This window comes from Lolium rigidum, chromosome 6 (genome assembly GCF_022539505.1).
Source record: "Lolium rigidum isolate FL_2022 chromosome 6, APGP_CSIRO_Lrig_0.1, whole genome shotgun sequence".
In the NCBI taxonomy this organism is placed as follows: domain Eukaryota; kingdom Viridiplantae; phylum Streptophyta; class Magnoliopsida; order Poales; family Poaceae; genus Lolium; species Lolium rigidum.
In genome coordinates this window covers 224,049,292-224,070,587 of record NC_061513.1, presented here as the reverse complement: position 1 = coordinate 224,070,587, position 21,296 = coordinate 224,049,292, and the positions used below count along the sequence as shown (strand labels likewise).

General features: G+C 47.9%; 2 protein-coding genes across 2 annotated transcripts in view; both read left to right on the top strand.

Moving 5' to 3' along the window:
* Positions 1-286: 286 nt before the first annotated feature.
* Positions 287-21,296, top strand: part of LOC124660782 (uncharacterized isomerase BH0283-like) — a 60,043-nt gene continuing 39,033 nt past the window's right edge. The window contains exon 1 of the mRNA XM_047198614.1: positions 287-340. Within this exon, the coding sequence (XP_047054570.1) occupies positions 311-340 (30 nt within the window). The 5' untranslated portion in view covers positions 287-310. The remainder of the gene's footprint in view (positions 341-21,296) is intronic.
* LOC124660783 (uncharacterized isomerase BH0283-like) lies at positions 595-4,386 on the top strand. The gene is made up of 4 exons (XM_047198616.1): positions 595-734; positions 815-1,111; positions 1,326-1,487; positions 2,427-4,386. Exons 1-4 carry the CDS (start codon positions 732-734, stop codon positions 2,499-2,501), a joined length of 537 nt encoding a protein of 178 aa, XP_047054572.1. The 5' UTR covers positions 595-731; the 3' UTR covers positions 2,502-4,386.

Here is a 21,296-nt window from a genome sequence, read left to right as displayed (position 1 = left end):
TGTCATGCATAAGTTACTAGTCCATGTTACTACCTTCATAGTGGAAATTAACTTAGAGATGGTATCATGCAAAGTCTCATTTATTATTATGTAGACTCATTTTATCTTGGGGTGCGTGATGTTATGAGTAACTATAGCTGAATTCTGCATTCCTCTACTTTCTTCCGTTTATTCTTATCGTCATGTCACCAAAATACATTGAAATGTGTGATTTTACTACCTAAGTTACTCCCACTATGAGCAGTCTTAGTACTACTCGAGCAAATCGGCAGCAGCATTAGCTACCGCCGCCGCCTGCAGCTTCGTGGAAATGGGCAAGAAAGCTATCCGATACGCCGTGGTCAGTACTCAGTACTCAGTACTCGTCGGCGGGACGGTGACGTTGACGTTGACCTCCTCGAAGACGAGGACGTCGCAGCGGTATGCCTCCTCGAAGATGAGGACGTCGCAGCGGACGAACGGTGGATGCAGTCCGTCGCCGCCGAGTTAAGCCTTTCAGATACAGCGTTCCTCGTCCGCGACTCCACCCGGCCAGCCGGCACCGCCGCGCGGTTCCACCTCCGATGGTTCACTCCCGTCACTGAGGTATCCTAGCTCCCCATTCGTCCCCTCCACGAATCTCAGACTCAGAGCCGCCTTTTACTACCAGCATCGATCTCAAGTCCTGAATCCGTCCCGTCGATTTGCACAATATCTCGCCCTTGACTCATCTGCACTAACTGTCGAATTATATGGTGCCCACCCATCTCCATCGGCTTGAGCATTTGCTGCATGTAGTTCAGTATTACTTCTGCTCATGCGTTGCGGTTTTCAGGTCAACCTCTGCGGGCACGCGACGTTGGCTTCGGCGCACTTCCTCTTCACGACTGTTCTTGCCGAGCATGGCATGGTGGAGTTCATGACCAGGTCCGGGATACTAACTGCCAAGAAAGTTACTACGCCAGGGAGTGTCTCAGAAGAGGAGCAGGGGAAGCTGTTTATTGAGCTGGATTTCCCCATGGACAGTTTTGTGGGCTGCAACACCGCCGACGATATGCCTCTGATCCCAGAGACCCTAAACGGCGCATCAGTTGTCAGTATTCACAAATCGAAGGCCGACGGTGACCTCATTGTACTGTCCCTCCCCCCCCTTTTTTTTTGCTTGCATAATTACTTTCGAGAATCAGCTTTGTCATCTTAAAATAAAGCATGCTGGTGCTGCTGTGACCATTCTTTAAGCTGGGGAACTTTGTCTCGGTTCTTTGTTAATATGAACTGTTGCTCACTTATGCCACTTTTACTTCACAAACATTGACTGTCAATTAAAAACCTTATATGGCTTTCAGGTAGAACTTTCGTCAGCAAAAGAGGTTGCCGATATCGTTCCTAGCATTGACGAAATAAAACGTTTGGACAGCAGGGGTCTTATTGTTACAGGACCGGCACCTGCTGGATCTGGATATGACTTCTTCACACGTTTCTTCTACCCAAAATTTGGGATAGATGAGGTGATATCCTTTCTTAATCCGAAGTTGTACATAAAATTTCGAAGCTTGTTTTAACTTAACACGTCATTGACCATTTCTTGTACCAATATACTACTATGTTGATAACTATAACAAAGTCCTGTATAATTACCTCTCCAAAGTCCCCGCACCTAATTCTGCGCAGGTTTCACGTATGTTGCATCTTCCAGTACTGAACTATGGATACCACAGTCTTGTAGGCTTTTCTACTTCCAGAATGTTCTAAACGTTTGTTAACGAAGTAGATTGGAACCGCCTCGGGTACGTGTTAATATAAGCAACAGAAAACCTGTGCGTGGCATTACAGGATCATAGTTCGGAACAGAAAACGTGGGAACAGACCTGAACCTATACAACCTGAACCTATACAGATAACACGTACAGGAGCTGTTTCAAGATTTAGATTACGCCTAAACTCATGAAGATTTCTAACAGGAAGAGCCTTACTGAACCCATCTGCAACTTGATCTTTGCTAGAGACAAATATTATAGCCAATTTCTTTGCAGCAACTCTTTCTCGAACAAAGTGAAAATCTATCTCAATGTGCTTTGTACGAGCATGAAAAACTGGGTTTTGCAGCTGTGGCACCCAGATTATCACACCAAAGACATGGTTTCTCTTGCAACTTAACTCCAAGTTCATTCTAAAGAGCTTCAACCCAGATCATCTCAGTTGTAGCATTAGCTAATGATTTATACTCTGCTTCTGTACTAGACCTTGAAACAGTAGCTTGTTTTCTGGCACTCCAGGAAACTAGATTTGGTCCAATGAATATAGCAAAACCTCAGTAGAGCGCCTATCATCCAGACATCCTGCCCAATCTGCATCTGAAAAAGCACTTAAAAGTGTAGAAGTAGATGGCTGAAAGGTTATACCAAAACCAATTGTATCCTTGACATAGCGCATTATCCTCTTGACAGCTGTCCAATGAGCAGTGGTTGGAGCGTGAAGAAATTGACATACTTTGTTTACTGAGAAAGCCAAATCTAGTCTAGTGAGAGTGAGATATTGCAAACCTCCAACAATACTTCTGTATTTGGTACTATCTTCAGGACCAAGAGAATCTCCAACAACAAGGGATAGAGGATCTGTAGTAGACAGAGGTGTAGGAGCAGATTTACACATTGTCATACCAAGTTTGCTGAGCAAATCAGATGCATATTTTTCCCGGGTTAACAGCAACCCCTTTGGCGACCTCTTCACTTCAATGCCTAAGAAATAATGTAGTTCACCAAGATCCTTGATAGCAAAATTTTCATTTAATTGTCGAAGCAAAGCTAAAATAGCACCATCAGAAGAGCTAGTAACTATTATATCATCAACATAGATCAGAATATATATAGTAATTCCTGCCTTCTGGAAAAAAAACAATCTAGTGTCTGCCTTGAAAGGAACAAAACCAAGATCATGCAATTTTGAACTAAGTCTAGAGTACCATGCTCGAGGAGCTTGTTTCAAGCCATACAAGGCTTTGTCAAGTTTGCAAACATGATGACGAGCATTGGGATTTTCAAAACCTGGTGGTTGCCTCATGTAGACTTCCTCCTCCAGAACACCATGCAAAAACGCGTTCTTGACATCTAGCTGTCGCAAATTCCAACCTCTGGGGACTGAAATAGCTAACACTGTTCTGATAATAGCTACTTTAACAACTGGACTAAAAGTATCTTCATAATCAATACCATATCGTTGTTTGAAACCTTTTGCAACAAGACGAGCTTTCTACCTATCAATGGTGCCATCTGCCCGTCGCTTGATTCGATAAACCCATTTGCAGTCTATCAAATTTCGACCAGAACTTGAAGGAACTAAATGCCATGTGTTGTTTTTGAGCAAGGCATCATGTTCTTCCTCCTTTGTTGTGCGCCAGTGAGGATCTTCAAGTGCCTCAGACAGAGAGCGTGGTTCATCTGTAGATACAAGCAAACCATACCTTACAATGTCATCAGTATAAACTTTGGGATTTTTGATACCCTTTTGAAGTCGAGTTTGTACGCGAGCCACAGGAGATACTGCAGCAGGAGAATGCACAAAGATCTGGGAGAATCTGCACCAGAATCTTCATCAGAATCATCATTGTTTTCAGCACCAGATTCTTCACCGGGATCAGAAGCAGCCAATGATTGGCCTGATCCGGCCGGGGACGCAGCAGCTGGCGGAGACAGCGACCGATGCATGCTGCTGCTGTCGGGTGTGTGTTCGCTGGGCACGCTGCTGCTGGCAGGCGTGCTGTCGCTGTTGGAACTGGCAGGTGCAGTGGACGGGGACCGGGGACGCCGCGTATAAACAATTGGCTGACGCGCGCGGGAGCTCACGGGAGTGGATGGCTGCACCTCGGGAGCAGCATGCCTATCCACCTCGGGATCATCACGCACATTATACGAGGTGCAAGGAGGATCATGGTGGGATCGCGCTCTAGATTCGTCTTCTTCTTCAGAATTTGATTGTGACTCATTTTGAGTGATTTCTTCACTGTTTTGTCTCAGATTTTCTCCTGTATCTCCACCAGCCTGCAACACATCAGTAATAGGCACAAAAGTAGACATATGATCATTAGCTTGTGACACATCCTCATGCAAGGTAAATGACATGGATGGAAGGAGAAGAATTTCCTTCCGAAGAAGAGGTCTGGCATTTGGATGAAGTGCAGCGAAAGGAAACACATTTCCACCAAAGACAACATCTCGACAGATATAAACCCGTCATGTAGATATGTCTAGACATTTTATTCCTTTACGAAGAGGGCTATAACCAATGAAGACACAACACTTGGAACGAAAAGCAAGTTTATGTGTGTTATAGGGTCGAAGATTTGGCCAACAAGCACAACCAAAAGTTCGAAGAGCATCATAATTTGGTGTAACACGAAGAAGCCTTTCAACAGGAGTATCTGTTGACTGCCAAAACCCACCGGCGGGCAGCGGCCTTGTCAACACCGTAGAGCCGGGAAGAGCCTAGAGCTGCGGCTGGCTGAGACCCCTCCGAGCGACGGCCCGCAATGCTCTTCTCGGTCACACGCGGCGATGCGAAGTGCAAGGGCGTGCCACCCGACCTATACCTGGTCGGGAAGGTGATGGGGATGCCTCGCTTAGTTTCTGCAGGGCATACATGTAAACATTAAATACGAGCCTCGATCGGCTCTCGGGTTATCCTCGTGAATCGGCTCAAAGAGCCGATCCACCCATGATTCGTACGGGTGCACGAATACTTGGTGGTCCTGCTTGATCAAGATAGAGCTAATGAGATCTACGACGATTTAGGGTTTTCACCGCATAATCGGATCATCCTACTCCGAGGTTGGGCCTCGCGGCCACGCACGGTGCTCGTAAGCCGATCCTAAACAAGGCCTAAAAACCAACATGAAGTTGATCCTCGGAACATCTCGTTTAGGACTTGCGAACGCCACCCTACGTGCCACTGGATCCTCCCCCCCTTTGTAAGGCCTAACTATTGCAGATATTAAACTAATCCTTGTAGAACAAGGAGCAATCGTAACGGATCAGATCTACTAAATAATGATCAAGCGGGGTGCCGCCCCCACACTTGAGATAGGTGTGAGGGCGGCTAGATATGCAAGGGTTGCACTACGTAAGCATGCTTAAACGAAGAACAATGCTAACCCTAACACATCTATGATAACTACGTTGCTCGCCATCAAAAGCGCTTCGAGTACGAGCAACGCATGAACAACGTGGGGCTTGTGCTGCCTAGATCGCAAGATGCGATCTAGGCAGCATGTCGCTACCCGATAGAAACCCTCGAGACGAAGGAGTTGGCGATGCGCCGAGATTGGTTTGTTTGGGGTTGAACGTGAGTTGTTGTTTATTCCATAAACCCTAGGTACATATTTATAGTCCGGCGGACTTTCTAATGTGGGCGTGCACTAAACCGTGCACGAGATAAACTCTAACTTTTAATCTAGATACAAACTACCATAATTAAAGATACACGGGCAACTTAGCCCAAATTCTCCGTGCAAGGCCGCTTCATAGATCTTCCATGTGTAATCTTTCAAGCCCATCTTGATCGCGGCCCACCTCCTGATTTAGCCAAAATCTGGTGATAACACATGCCCCCCTGGTTTTGGAAATGATATTTCCAAAATCATTACGTCTTTCTTTCGTCGGGTCATGTCATGGCAGAACCATTGCGGCATTTTTCGTCATGATGCCCTGTCCTCTCGACTGCTCCGCGCGATTTGACCGTTGTCTTTGGGTACTGCCTCCTCGAAAACTCGCTGTGGCATTGAATTTTTCACCGTAGCCCCCTTGTATTCAACCGCTACGAGCGGTTCGCCATTTCACCATCCTGCTCTGTCTCGGCCATCGGCACCAAAAACCCCCAAACTCCCACGGCCATGTCTTCCTCTTCTTCCTCTTCCTCGTCGGTCTTCCACGACTCCTCCTCCGAAGCTTTCCTACGGATCCTCCTCCTCCCGCGAAACGCCGCCGGACATCCGCGCCCCGAAGCATGGGACACGGAAGACCACGCCTCCTCTGTCGGTCCGAAGACGACCGGTCCACGACCAGCGGGGACGAAGATCTTCAGTTCCTCGCCATCGGGGAACTGGAGTCGGAGAGCGAGGACGACCAGTTCCCCTGGGATGGCTGCCCCACCTCTGAAGAAGAGGAAGGAGAAGACGACGACGACGACGACTCCCTCGAGGGTTACCCGCCAGCGAAGCGCCTCCGCATGTGGTGGGACGACGACAGCAGCGACGATGAAGACGAAGATGAAACTCCCGTAGAGGGCTATGGGAGCAACGACGAGGAACCCATCGGCAGCAGTACCGATGAGAGTTCCGAGGACGACGACGAAGGAAGCGATGGCCCGTAGATTAAGATCTACTAGTATAGGCCTAGCAGTAGTAGATTGGTCAATAGACCCTTCTTTTGTTCTTCCTTCCCGAGCAATCGGCTCTTTCTTTGTAAGAAATCCCCTTATCAATGAAGAAAATTCCTTAATTAATTTCGCTCCCTTGCCGATTGTCGAATGGAGTTGGCCAAGCTGTTGTATAAACTTATTTCGCTAAAGTCGATATCAGCGTATCGGCTCTGTTCTCTGAAGTCGATGCCCGTGCATCGGCTGTACTTGTATACTGTTAATCTCCATACGTTTTCTCAAGTCGATGCTTGTACATCGGCTGTGATTTTCTATATATATATACATATCTTTTTTTACTGGCCGATTCTGGAATCGGCCCCCACATCTTACTCTCCATCATCCCACATGCTTGGGAAATATTTCTTGAGGTGTTGACCATTAACAGCCACGGGGAACTTTTCGCCGCTCAATTCCTCCAGCATGTATGCATTACCCTTCAAGGCCTGGACAACTTTGTACGGACCGTGCCAATTAGGAGACCACTTGCCATATGCCTTATCCCTGGTTCCCAATGGCAACACAGACTTCCCACACAAGATCGCCAACTTGGAACTCCTTTGGCCTAACCTTTTTGTTGTAAGCACGAGCCACCCCGGCTTTGTTCTCCTTAATCTTCTCCAACGACCAAAGCCCGAGTTACGTTGCGTCCTCAATAGTGTCGCTCATCAAAGCTGCATATTCTTCGGTCGTCGGATCATTCGAAACGTGACACGTCTTGATCCAGCCGTAATTTCCCAAGGCAACACGGCCTCCTGTCCATAGACAAGCTGGTACGGCGAGGTCTTTATAGCTCCATGGCACGACATGCGGTAGGCCCATAATGCTTCTGATAACTTCTCGTGCCAATCCCGAGGGTTCTCGTCAATTTTCCTCTTGATCGGCTTGATCGAGGCTACGATTGGACGCCTCGGCCCGTCCGTTAGCTTGAGCATAGTATGGGGATGATCGGATCAGTTTAATCCCTACGTCATCACAGAACTTCCTGAATTCTTTAGAAGTAAAGACCGAACCTCCATCGGTCGTGATAGTCTGGGGAATTCCAAACCTATGAATGACGTGTTCTTTCACAAACTTGATCACGTCCTCTGATTTCACCTTTTTCATAGGGACGGCTTCCACCCACTTGGTGAAGTAATCTGTGATAACCAGAATCCATTCATGTTTTTTTACTTGATGCCGGATGGATTTTGCCGATCATATCCATGCCCCACCCCCGAAACGGCCAAGGCTTGATGATGGGGTTCATCGCCGATGCTTGGCACCATCTGAATTTTTCCAAACATCCGACATGCTTGGCACCCACTGTAATAATTGAAGCAATCTTCAAGCATAGTGGGCCAATAAAACCACGATCGCTCGATCAACCACTTCATCTTATGAGCCGACCGATGTGTTCCACAGGCGCCTTCATGCACCTCATGTAAGAGCCGATTAGACTCGGTCGGTCCTAGGCACTTGAGTAGCAACCCTTCCAATGTCTCCGTAGAACATATCGTCTCCTATAAGGACATACTTCATGGCTCTGTATCTCACCCGTTTAGGTGCCCCCGAGCCGAATCTTTCGAATAATCGAAGATCTCGGCTCTCCAATCATTCCGTTCCAGGAATTGTATACTGAACTTCCGATCCGTCGGCTATATCTATGTAGCTCGACGCCATTTGTGCGAGATTGTTGGCATCGGTATTCCGGGACCTTGGGATCCAATTAAAGTTGATGTACCGGAGCTGTGTCATCAACTCACGGCATTCCACCCAATATGGGAACAGCGATTCACTTTCGCAATTATATTCCTCCGTGAGCTGGTTAATCACCAACTTTGAGTCCCCAAAGAGCTCTACAGCTTCCGCTCCAGCTTCCAATAGCAATTCCATTCCCTTACGTATTGCCTCATATTCTGCTACGTTATTGGTGCAAGGGGTAGATAATCTGATGGAGAAGGAGTATTACGCCCCGAGACGACACGAGCAGAATGCCGATGCCGCAACCATCGTCACAAACCGATCCATCGAAGAACATAGCCCATGCACGTATGGATAATGCTGCTATATTGGTGCTGATCCGTTCAGCGATGAGATCGGCCAACGCTTGGCCCTTGATCGCCTTCGCGGGTTGGTACCGGAGATCAAATTACGACGGCGCAAGCATCCATTTCCGAGTCGGCCTTTCAAAACGAGGGCCGACAACATGTGTTTGACGACGTCGATTACTGGATGACGATGATCTCGCCGTCGGAAGGATGTGATGAAGCTTGGTGCGGAGTGAAGAATAAGCGAGAGGCAAAGTTTCTCGACCTCGGGGTATCTTGTCTCCGCGTCCAGCATCCTTCTGCTGAGGTAGAAAACGACTCTCTCAACGCCATCGTAAAGTTGCACCACCACCGAAGCAATGGACGTGTCGGCCCTGCGACGGGTAGATGTAGAATGGCTCTGTCTTGTCAGGGCGGAACTAGCACGGGCGGCGTCGTCGGATATCGCTTAATTTCATCAAACGCCTGTTCTTTTACGCCCCCAATGAAACTCGTCGTCGGATTTGGTCTTCACCGGCGCCATGAACGGCTCGATTCGTCCTGACAGATTAGAGATGAACCGCCGGACGAAATTGATCTTGCCGATGAGGCGTTGAAGCTCCTTTTTCGTGGTCGGCGGCTGCATGGTACGCACCGCCTCCTGACTTTTCAGGCCGATCTCAATTCCCCGTTCATGAACCAGAAAACCTAGGAATTGACCAGCCGTCACGCCAAAGGCACACTTCTTCGGATTCATTCTCAGCCCGAATTTCCGAGTCCGGTCTAGGACGCGCCGGAGATCATCTAAGTGCCCCTCCATGGAGACTGATTTGACCACCACGTCGTCGATATATATCTCCACCAACTTGCCGATCAGATCATGAAATATATAATTCATGGCTCGTTGGTACGTTGCACCAGCATTCTTCAACCCAAAGGTCATGACCACGTACTCGAACAAGCCTACGCCCACGGTACCCCGAATGCGGTCTTGTGTATGTCTTCCGGAGCCATGAAAATCTGATTATAACCGGCGTTGCCATCCATGAAGCTCAACACCTTGTGGCCGGCGGCGGCGTTTATCAATGTTTCCGCCACGGGCATCGGATATTCGTCCTTTGGGGTAGCTCCGTTAAGGTCTCGGAAATCGATGGCCACGCGCCATCGGCCGTCCTTCTTCTCCACCGGAACGATGCCGGAGATCCACTCGAGCATACTGCATGGCCTGATGAATCCGGCGGCCAACATTTTCTCAATCTCCTTCTTGACTTCTTCCGGAATCTCGGCCCTCATCCGACGTGCTCGTTGTTGGAACGGCCGAAATCCTTTCTTCGGGGGAGGCGATGCTCAATGATGCTCCTGTCCAACCCGGGCATCTCCGTGTAATCCCATGCAAAGCAATCCGGGTATTCCTTCAACGGGGCTATCATCTGTCCCCCGAGTCGCGGATCTAACTTCTTGCCGATAAAAGTAGGTCGAGGCTTATCCCCGGGACCGATGTCGACTTCCTCTAGCTCATCGGCTGATGTGAACCCGTACCCTAGCTTCCCGTCACCTGTGAGGTCGACGCCGCATGTCGGGAGAGCGGGCGATACGGATACAACGGGCCGATTACTAGCGTCGGCTTCTACCTTGATCATCACCGGGATGTTTTGGCGGTGTCGGGGCCGATCACATGGAGCAGCCTCTTCCTTGTCTTCGCCACGAGAGCGGTTGCCCTCGCCTTTATCTTCATCAAGAGGGTGCCCCAGTTCTATCATGTTGATGTTGAACGGATGTCCTGGTTGGCACCTCCCAGGGTGAGTACCGTTAATCCTGTCAACGGCACGCGCCGGTGAATTATGCGCTCCTGGTGCCGCCGATGTGCGCGACAACGGCGAACGGGGCCGGAGTGGCACTTTTCCTTGGTAGGTCCTGAGAGCTGGCTCTAACACAGAGTGCTGATTCTTCATGACCTCCTTGATCATCCGAACGGCGACATGCTCTAAAGTATTCACCAGGCTCTCGGAATGGAGACGCAACGAGTGAGCCACCATGCCACCAATCTCATGGCGTACGGCCCCGGTACGTTCCTCGACGGGACGGATAGGTCCACTTCATCGAGTGCGCCTTCCGGTGAGAACTCCTTCCGCCGACGCCATGCGAACGGGTTACGTGATATGAGCCGATGAGGTCGGCTTCGAGGGTAGCCTTGATCTCGTTGTATTGCTTCTTGAGCTCGTCGGGCAGCTCCTCGTAGGTGAGCGGCGTGCCGTCCGCCATCTCGGATGTAGATGGCGATGTGGTTGATGTAGACGATAGTCCCACCGGGCGTGCCGAGAATGTGTTGACTGCCAAAACCCACCGGCGGGCGGCGGCCTTGTCAACACCGTAGAGCCGGGAAGAGCCTAGAGCTGCGGCTGGGCCGAGACCCCTCCGGCGACGGCCCGCAATGCTCTTCCGGTCACACGCGGCGATGCGAAGTGCAAGGGCGTGCCACCGACCTATACCTGGTCGGGAAGGTGATGGGGATGCCTCGCTTAGTTTCTGCGGGGCATACATGTAAACATTAAATACGAGCCTCGATCGGCTCTCGGAGTTATCCTGTGAATCGGCTCAAAGAGCCGATCCACCCATGATTCGTACGGGGTGCACGAATACTTGGTGGTCCTGCTTGATCAAGATAGAGCTAATGAGATCTACGACGATTTAGGGTTTTCACCGCATAATCGGATCATCCTACTCCGGAGTTGGGCCTCGCGGCCACGCACGGTGCTCGTAAGCCGATCCTAAACAAGGCCTAAAAACCAACATGAAGTTGATCCTCGGAACATCCTGTTTAGGACTTGCGAACGCCACCCTACGTGCCACTTGGATCCTCCCCCTTTGTAAGGCCTAACTATTGCAAATATTAAACTAATCCTTGTAGAACAAGGAGCAATCGTAACGGATCAGATCTACTAAATAATGATCAAGCGGGGTGCCGCCCCCACACTGAGATAGGTGTGAGGGCGGCTAGATATGCAAGGGTTGCACTACGTAAGCATGCTTAAACGAAGAACAATGCTAACCCTAACACATCTATGATAACTACGTTGCTCGCCATCAAAAGCGCTTCGGTACGAGCAACGCATGAACAACGTGGGGCTTGTCTTGCCTAGATCGCAAGATGCGATCTAGGCGACATGTCGCTACGATAGAAACCCTCGAGACGAAGGAGTTGGCGATGCGCCGAGATTGGTTTGTTTGGGGTTGAACGTGAGTTGTTGTTTATTCCATAAACCCTAGGTACATATTTATAGTCCAGCGGACTTTCTAATGTGGGCGTGCACTAAACCGTGCACGAGATAAACTCTAACTTTTAATCTAGATACAAACTACCATAATTAAAGATACACGGGCAACTTAGCCCAAATTCTCCGTGCAAGGCCGCTTCATAGATCTTCCATGTGTAATCTTTCAAGCCCATCTTGATCGCGGCCCACCTCCTGATTTAGCCAAAATCTGGTGATAACAGTATCAGAATTAATGACTTTGCTAGGGAGAAGGTTTATCAGAAAGGTGGCTATGAGAAACGCTTCATCCCAATATTTTAGAGGCATAGATGCATTAGAAAGCAAAGCAAGACCAACTTCAACTATGTGGCGATGTTTTCTTTCAGCAGAGCCATTTTATTGGTGGGCATGAGGACATGAGACATGGTGAGATATGCCAACTTGTTGGAAAAAAGTTATTGAGTTTTTCATACTCCCCTCCCCAATCAGTTTGCATTGTAATAATTTTCCTATTGAACTTGCGCTCAACATATTGCTGAAACTGAAGAAAAGCTTGATGAACATCAGAACACTTTTTGAGCAAATATATCCAGGTAAACTTGCTAAAATATCAATAAAGCTTACATAATAGGCATGTTTCCATGCATGGAGAGGAGCAGGACCCCATACATCAGAAAAACTTGTTCCAAGGGAACACTGGATCTACTAGTGGAAGTAGGATAAGGTAACTGATGCATTTTAGCTAACTGACATGAGTCACAAACATATGGGGTAATCTCTGGGGTGTAAGCTATTTTATTTTTCCTAAGAACTTGCTGAACGATAAATGAAGACGGATGTCCTAAGCGACGATACCATGTAGATGATGACGACTTTATTGTGATGAAGGCATGCTTGGAGGATTCATTGGAGATGGGCATCAAAGGATAAAGGCCTCCATAGCATGGACCTCTAAACAGAATTCTTCGTGTTGCTTGGTCCTTGATCAAAAAGAAGAAAGGATGAAATTCAATATAGACATGATTATCAAGTGTAAATTTATGCACTGACAAGAGATTTTTTGAAGCACTTGGAACATGGAGAATATCATTGAGATGAAAAGAATTATGAGGAGTGCACAAGACTGAATGACCAATATGACTAATGTGCATACCTCTGCCTTCTGATGTGCGAACACGATCTTGTCCATTATATGCATCATGAGTAGTGAGCTTGTTCAGCTCGCCTGTGATATGATCAGTGGCCCTGTGTCATAGTACTAGTTTGTATCAACTCCTTGGGAAGCAAAATTAGCCCCCTTGTCACCACCACGATCACCATTGTCACCACGGTCATCACCGTAGCGCCACCAGCACTCCTTGGCCGGATGTCCATGAATGTCATAGATTTGACAAGTAGTGTCGACATACGGAGTAGGATGACGACGAGGACACCCACTGTTGTCCTTGTCATTGCGATGATTATCATACCGGCGACCTTGGTAGCCACCACCATTGCGGCGACCTTGGTATCCACCACCATCATGGTATCCTCCACCAACACGGCGATCACGATCATCTCGGCGTCCACAATCATCGCGACGATCTTGAGGTCTACGGTCATCACCACGTCCGCGGTCATCATACTGTTGACGCGGACGGTCATCACGCCAGCGGTCCTGGCCGTGCGAAGGAGGGTCCGGGCCACGTGGGGAAGGACCTCGACGTGCAACATTGGCCGAGGATGAGAACCCTACATCTTCAGTTTTATGGAGATGATCATAAGCTTGAACTTGATCAAATAAATCTGACAAGGAGGTGGCCGGGTTTGCACGAACATCGGTGGTGAGGTTGTTGTAGGGGCTTCCAAGGCCATTCTGAACATACTAGATGAGTTCATCATCCAAGGGTTTTCCTGCAGCGGCAAGTTCAGAGGCAAGCGTCTTCATCTTAGCAAAATATTTCTCGGCAGACAAATCATGCTTCTTGGTGTCGTTGAGAGCACCTCGCGATTCTTTGCACCCGAGACTTGGAGGCGGCCGAGACATGAGAGTTGAGTGCAGCCCAAAATTCAGAGGAGGTCTCTAGTCCAATTACATGAACGAGAACATCAGGGGACAGAGCATTCAACAGCCATCGGAGAACCTTCTGATCACGAGCAATCCAATTGAAGTACGTAGGATTTTCGACGACCATCTTCTTCTGGTTGGAATCTTCAACCTCAATCTCCTCAATATGTGCCTTCTCAATTCCTTCAACGAGATCCAGGACTCGTGCACCGCGAAGAGTAGGAAGGACTAGGGCCTTCCAGACCAGAGCGTTCTTGCGTGTGAGTAGTTAAGTTGGAGGAGCCCTGAGAGTGGCGGTCAATACCGTCGTGGGCGAAGAAGAGGCCATGGGTTTTGCCTTGGGTTTTGGTTTTGGTTTTGGTTTGGTTTGGTGGCGGCGGCAGAAGTTTTGGCGGCTTTGGTTTTGGTGTGGGTTTTGGCGGCGGCGGCAGAGAGGCTGCGGCGGCGGCAGAGATTTTTGTCTGGCTTGGTTTTGTTTTGGCGGCGGCGGCAGAGATTTCTGGCTGGCTTGGTTTTCTGGGTTTGGGTTTAGCGGCGGCGGTAGAGAAACTGTGGCGGCGGCAGGGTTTTTTGTCGGTGAGAGCTAGGTCAGGAGGAGATGCTCTGGTACCATGTTAACGAAGTAGATTGGAACCAATTGACCTGTTCGGGCCTCGGGTTCGTGTTAATATAACCAACAGTGTGTGGCATTACAGGATCAGAGTTCGGAACAGAAAACGTGGGTGCAGACCTGAACCTATACAGATAACACGTACAGGAGCTGTTTTATATCTCCAACACATCCTAGCCAAAAATGATTTTTTCCATCCCCCCCCAAGAACCCCCCAAGAAAAACATGGCCGGGTTCCACTATGGATCACAAGATAACGGAACAACAGCGTAAGTTTCAGTAGTTCAAAACTGAAAACTAGAGAAAACAGAAAAGCCCCGCACAGCGCTACTGTTAGTGTTTTGGGATTTCTATTTTCGTGCCCTCGGTTCCTTAGTTGTGCTCAGTTTTCCCCAGCTCCTTAGTTTTTCCTCAGTTTTCCCCAAGACCTTGTCTGAAACCATCACAGATGCTATAACGGCCGGTTGCCCGACGGTTGACCGTTATCTTCGACTAGTGGGGCCACGTAGAGCCCGCAAAGACACGTCGGACCATCCATCTTTGTTTGACCGTAAGCATCGCTGTATCCCCGACCAAAACACGCACGAGTGGGGCTTCGGTATATCGAATGACAAGTGGGCCATGGCGCTGATACAAGGGGCAATACACGGGTAGGAATAGATTTTTAAACGGAGCTCTACGGCGATGGCACGGAGGAGGTGGCCTGCGGGGTGCCGAGATGAGATCGACGTCCACAAAGAACTGCATGAGGCGAGACCGGACGCATTAGATAGATATGAACTAGACGCGTTTAACCATGCAAAGAAGAGAAGAAATGGTCGACGACATCGACGACTACCTCAAAACTTTGGCTGACCGTGTCCGACACGAACGCGAGCAATGTAGAGAAAACTAGTGTCTCTCCTTTACGGCGTGTATAGATGGGTGCTAGAAGAGTGTGGTGGCGAAGGGAAAGACCTCGCGGTGGTACTGTGGCGTCCGAGCATAGCGGGCGGCGTGGCCGTGCCCACGTCGGCGTGGATGCATGTTCGGCATTGGCATCGGCATGTACGTTCGGCATTGACCTCGGCGGTATCTGCGGTGTGTCGGTGATCGAATGAGGGGACGGGATTGAGGGTGCATCCCGACGGTGACCTAGCGGTGGCGTCGAGCATAGCCATTCGACCATGCCGATATCGGCATCGGCAAAGTTTGGAGGCCGTGGTGCTCGAATCAAAGAGGGATTTGTTTCTTGTACGCCAAAAGTGATTTGAAACAAGTTTCGTGTTGAAGGTTAGGTAACGAAAGTTTGTAACTAAGCCCAAAATTATACTAGCGCCATGGTGAGGTTCTTTTTGATAGAGCTATACGGTTGGGCAAACTTTTTTGACACTTTTTAGATAGGGTTCCTTGTTGTTACACGTATGGCATCATGTATGGCAAATTTGGGATCATTTGGAGATGTTCGAAAAAATCACTTTGCTTAAACGCATGCCGTTTCAGTCTCCATCGAAACCAGACTTTTCTAACAAGGTGATTTATTCTACCTCCTCTAAATGACCTCAAATTTCATACAGACTGATCTTCTATACATAGATAGATAGATTGTTTCGTTTTTATATTTTCGAACTTTTTATTTCCCTTTATAATATCCAATTGATTTTCAGGTCAAAACCTCGAAAAACAGCATCATGTATGGCATCATTTTCGCCATAAATTTCAAATTTTGTGAACCTTTCCCTTTTAGATATTCCTTGTTGTTATAGATATGGCATAATGTATGCCAAATTTGGTTAGGTCTCACTTGAAACCAGCTTTTGTAACAAGTTAGGTTTTTTCGACCTTCTCAAAAGGGATTTTTTCTACCTTCTCTAAGTGACCTCAAAAATCATACGGACGATCTTCTATACAAAGATAGGTAGATTGTTTCGTTTTTACATTTTTTTGAACTTTTATTTCCCTTTATAATACCCATTTGTTTTCAGGTCAAAACCTCAAATACGGAGATAGATAGATTGGTTCGTTTATCATTTTTACCGTGAATAGTAATGGCTACAAGAAATCGGTAATGGTCTATCAATTTTTGCGTGAAAAGTAATGGATACAACAAATCGGTGATGGTTTATCATTTTTTGCGTGAAAATTAATGGCTACAACAAATCGGTGATGGTTTATCATTTGGGATTTTCGTGAAAATTAATGGCTACAACAAATCGTTGACGGTTTATCATTTTTTGCGTGAAAATTTATGGCTACAACAAATCGGTGATGGTTTATCATTTTTTGCGTGAAAAGTAATGCCTAAAAGAGTTTATAATTTTTAGCGCGTGAAAATAAATACAGAAAACCGCCCTTTAGCATACTCGGAGAGTGGAAGGTAACCGCCGACAGAGAGAGAGAGGGTTATCCTCGCCCGTTAGATCATACGATCAACGGTCGGCGGGCACGATCCGCGTGACATGGGCTAGACCAATCGGGGCAATGTTGCACGTGTGAGAGAATTTGTGGAGGGAGAGGGCAAAACTGAGTAGTATCAAGAAACCAAGGGCACCTATGTAAAAAACGAGACTAAGGGATTCAAATATGAGATTTAAAAAATGGAAAATGCGTGTTTTGTACAATAAAACCCATCTTGGCCTATCTCAAACTATTTGCAATACAAATATACATGAGTGTGAGAATTGTGGCCTCATTTAGACAAAGTAAGTTTTGGGGAAAGCTGTTTTGGGAAGGGCTTATTGTGGAAAACCATGCACCTTCATAGCTACTAGGTGATTTGAGAAGGCCTTTGAGAAGTGGCAATTTGTGGTAAAACTTGATTTATCTATGACTTATCTATGTTTTGAGAAGCGGCAATTTGTGGCAAAGACTCCATGAGTATGTGCCACTATTTTTCAGAATTTTTTGCACATTAAATGACTCATTTAACTAGTTAATCCCATTTGTTGACTAGTCCGTTGACCAACTACTTGAGGGTAAAACTGAGCATATTGCACTAGCCGGTATTAGCACTCAAGGGGAAAACTGAGCACACAAAAAATGCTAGTATAATGCTCGAGGTTATACCCGAGTATATCTTAAATTTCCGGGGTTAGACTCGAGGACGCGTGTTGCGGTGCAGAAATGAAAGACGTGCAATTGTTGACGCGTAGACGCCGGTCGCGGTGCGAAGTCGAAGACGTGCAATCGTGGACGCGTGGCGCATTGCGGAAGTCCAAGACGTGCGGACGTGCGGCGGTGGACGCGTAGGACGCGGGTCGCATTAACCACCCCTTGCCTTTATAGACGCCTCCTCCCACTATCTCTGTCACTCTCACTCGCCTACGCAACGCCGCCTCTCTCACGTCCCATCATCTTCTCCAAAGCAAAAAAACCCTCTCCCTCTCCCTCTCCTCTGCCGGCGAGATGGACAAGGAGAATGCCAATCCCATCGTCCACGGTGCCGTCGGCTCCAAGCGCGACGCCTCCCTCTTCGACGCCGTCCCCTCAACGGACGTCGCCGCCGTCCCCTCAACGTACGTCACCACCGCCTCCGCCGGTGCATCGGAGGCTGCTGCCGCCGGTCGCGGCCAGATCCCGCCGGGATGGGACCCCTACGAGCCGGTGCCGTACGTCCCGCCCCCGAACCGCTACGACACCTCCATAGAGGACCCATGGAACGAGCTAACTACGATTTGCTTCCTTTTTTTGTTCCCCATTCCTTTTTGAACCCTATTTGTGCTGGTGTAGATGGATCTGTGGATGGATGAGTATTGGGCTAATATTTGCGCCGATTTTATTCCATTTTGCTTTGATCCCTCCTTGATTTCGTTTAAGATTTGGGGTTCGGCCGTTCGGTTAATTTATGCAAGTAATAATGGGATCTCAATCGGTTAATTTATGCAAGTAATCATAGGATCTCAATCGGTTATTTTATGCACGAATCAAAAGATATCAACCGTTTAATTTGCAAATAATTTGGAATGTGTTCAAGTTCGGATCTGAAATCTGTTTCTTTGCCTATGATGAATCGGTGGGCACATGATTTTTACGAGGAGGGTTCAGCGAACCATTTCTGTGTACAAATCTGTTGTGCATGAGCTTTGGTTCACTTACACCGTCCGTGTAGACATATAATCGTGTCCACTCTAACTGAGGCTGCCTCTGTTTTTCCTAACTTTGTTATCATGCACGTTTGCAACCCATTCACTAATAAATTCCCGTTTGATATGGATCGGCTGTATCGGCAGCGACGTCGGCGACGACGACGAGCACCATGACGTCAAGACTCGCCGAGTGCTGTGGAGGCTGCAGGTCGGCCGATACGTCTCCTACCTCGACGTCGCCAAGGGTGTCTACGGGTGCCCCTTCGCACTAGGAGGCTCGGCGGCACCGACTTCAAGCTGCGTCCTCACGCATGCCGAGAACATCGGCCACACCAACCCCAAGGTCCGGCGCGTCGGTGAACCCCAACTCCTTCCGCGCCAAGCACTTGGCGCTCGGCATGCACCTCCGCGGCATCCAACGGGTGGAGATCTCCGGCGGGCGCATGCCTCCGCTCAAGCCCAAGGCTCCCAAGGGGAGCAACAAGTGGAGGCAGAGGCGGATGGGGTAGGCGGAGTCCTGGACGTGTGCCGCTGCTGCCTCCTCCATTTTGTTGTTGGGATCCCTTTGTTGTTAGCTAGGGATCCCTCGTTGTTATGTTGTTAGTATGATGGTACTGTCATCGCTGTGAAGAACCTCGAACCCTACTATGTTTGGCTGCTGAATGCAGCTTATTATCTATATTATCTATCCCTATTCTACTATATGACCTTGTGAGTTTATCGTACATTCCCTGTAGATTTGCTTCTAGATTTAACTACATACATATGGACTAGATGGAGTACTAGATTGGGCTCCCTACTAGATTTGCTGCCATATTGGGCAAACAACGAGGGCCAAAAGGCACAAATAATAATTGAAGAAAGACAGAAATGCAAGCTTCTCTAGATTTGATACTAATTAGGTGAAAAAGGCAGAGAGAAGGAGGCAGAAAAGGTACTCTCAAAAGGGAAATGCCAATGGCCGAGAGAGACAAAACCCAGCTCCTGCTCACGTGCAACCAAACGCTATCTCGTCCTGTCCCACGCGGTCCCTTTCTACCAGCCCCACGCGACGCGGGCCCACACGACGCGGCCCCACACGTCGGCACGGAGCGGCCAACTTAACGGGAATCCTGCCGTCTGAGCTGCCTTCTGCGGGTTTCAAACAAGCACTTGGGGAAAACTGAGGAAAAACTAAGGAGCTGGGGAAAACTGAGCACAACTAAGGAACCGAGGGCACGAAAATAGAAATCCCTAGTGTTTTAGCCAGCGGCAGATATTTTTTTTCGATAAGGGGCACTTTATTACTTAAGAGTTTTAAGTCATTACACCCGACCTCTGCATATCTTAGATGCACACACCCGTTGTTTAGTCTTGACATCAAAATAAAAGGCGAGATTACATATCATATCGAGAAATTGTAAAGACGCCTAAACTGGAGGAGATTCGATCCTTAGATTATGCTGCCATCCATGTAGGGAAAAAGTATCCCTCGCCGCAGCTTCCGACCGTGAACAGACCTTCGTAAACAGGTCTCGATGCTCCACACGCTGGAGCGACGACCATAAGCGGAGGGTGATTGGTACACTCGGTATATAACCCGCAATGCAGAAGAATTAGTACCATTAAACAATTTATCATTTCTACATAGCCAAAGCGACCAAATAATGGAAATCGCTCCCACCCTAATATGCTTCTTGAACCTAGGATCAATGCCATTTAGCCAATTCCCGAAGATATTGGTAACACTACGTGGCTGATACAAGCTCGAAGCTAACTGGATGACTGACCATATAGACCTAGCGAACCTGCAATTGAAAAACAAGTGTTTTATTGTCTCCTCCTGGTGACAGAAAGCACATTGTTTACTCCCTTGTCAATTCTGCTTAGCTAGATTATCTTTCGTGAGAATAACGCCTTTGCGGAGGTACCATCCAAATACCTTTATCCGCAAAGGGATTTTCAACTTCCAAAGTTTATTGTTATTAGGTGTATCGATTGGTAAATCCGGATGAATAAGTGCATTGTACATGGAAGCTACCGAAAATTTACCATTTTCATGTAGATTCCAACGAAATTCGTCACGACCAGGTTGTAGATGAACATTCGCCAAACGTCGAAGTAAGGCGTTCCAGTCCAACAACCTCTGTCCTAACAAATCCCTACGGAACGTTACATTTGGAGGAGAACTGTCCATCACCTTAGCGATGGTCTCATTTTTGTAACGCACTATAGAATACAAAGCGGGGTATTGTTCTCGGAGGGGTGTGCCATCAAGCCACCTATCCTCCCAGAAACGAATTTCCGATCCATCCTTAATGGAAAATGTACCATGACGGAAGAAATGATTCTTCGTTGCCATTAGCCCAGCCCAAAAATGAGAATCACCTGGTTTCCAAGTAACATGTGATAATGCTTTTATGCCAATATATTTCCTTTTAAGCATTGTTTGCCAGGTCCCTTCCTCCAGTAAGCAGCCCGAACAACCACTTACCTAGGAGAGCATTATTCTTGACCTCTAGGTCGTGAATACCAAGCCCTCCTTGGTCGTTAGGACAGCAAACAACACTCCATTTTGTCAATCGATATTTCTTCTTCTCATTATCTCCTTGCTAAAAGAATCTTGACCGGTAGTAGTCCAGTTTTCGTAAGACTCTGATACGTCCAATTTGCATCACTATTTTATATCATAATTTGCTGTTATTCATTTGATATATTTCATATTGGGACACAATACTTATGTTATTTCATCTATTTTGCATGTTTCATGATTATTTGGAGATCGAGCACCGGAGCCAGGATTCTGCTGGAAAAGCACCGTCAGGATGCAATATTTCGGAATATCAACTGTGGAAGGAAGTTTTACCAAAAATCCTATTTTTCCAGATGACGGAGGAAGCCGAGAAGGGGAGCCAGCTGGACCCATGGTGGGCCCACACCATAGGG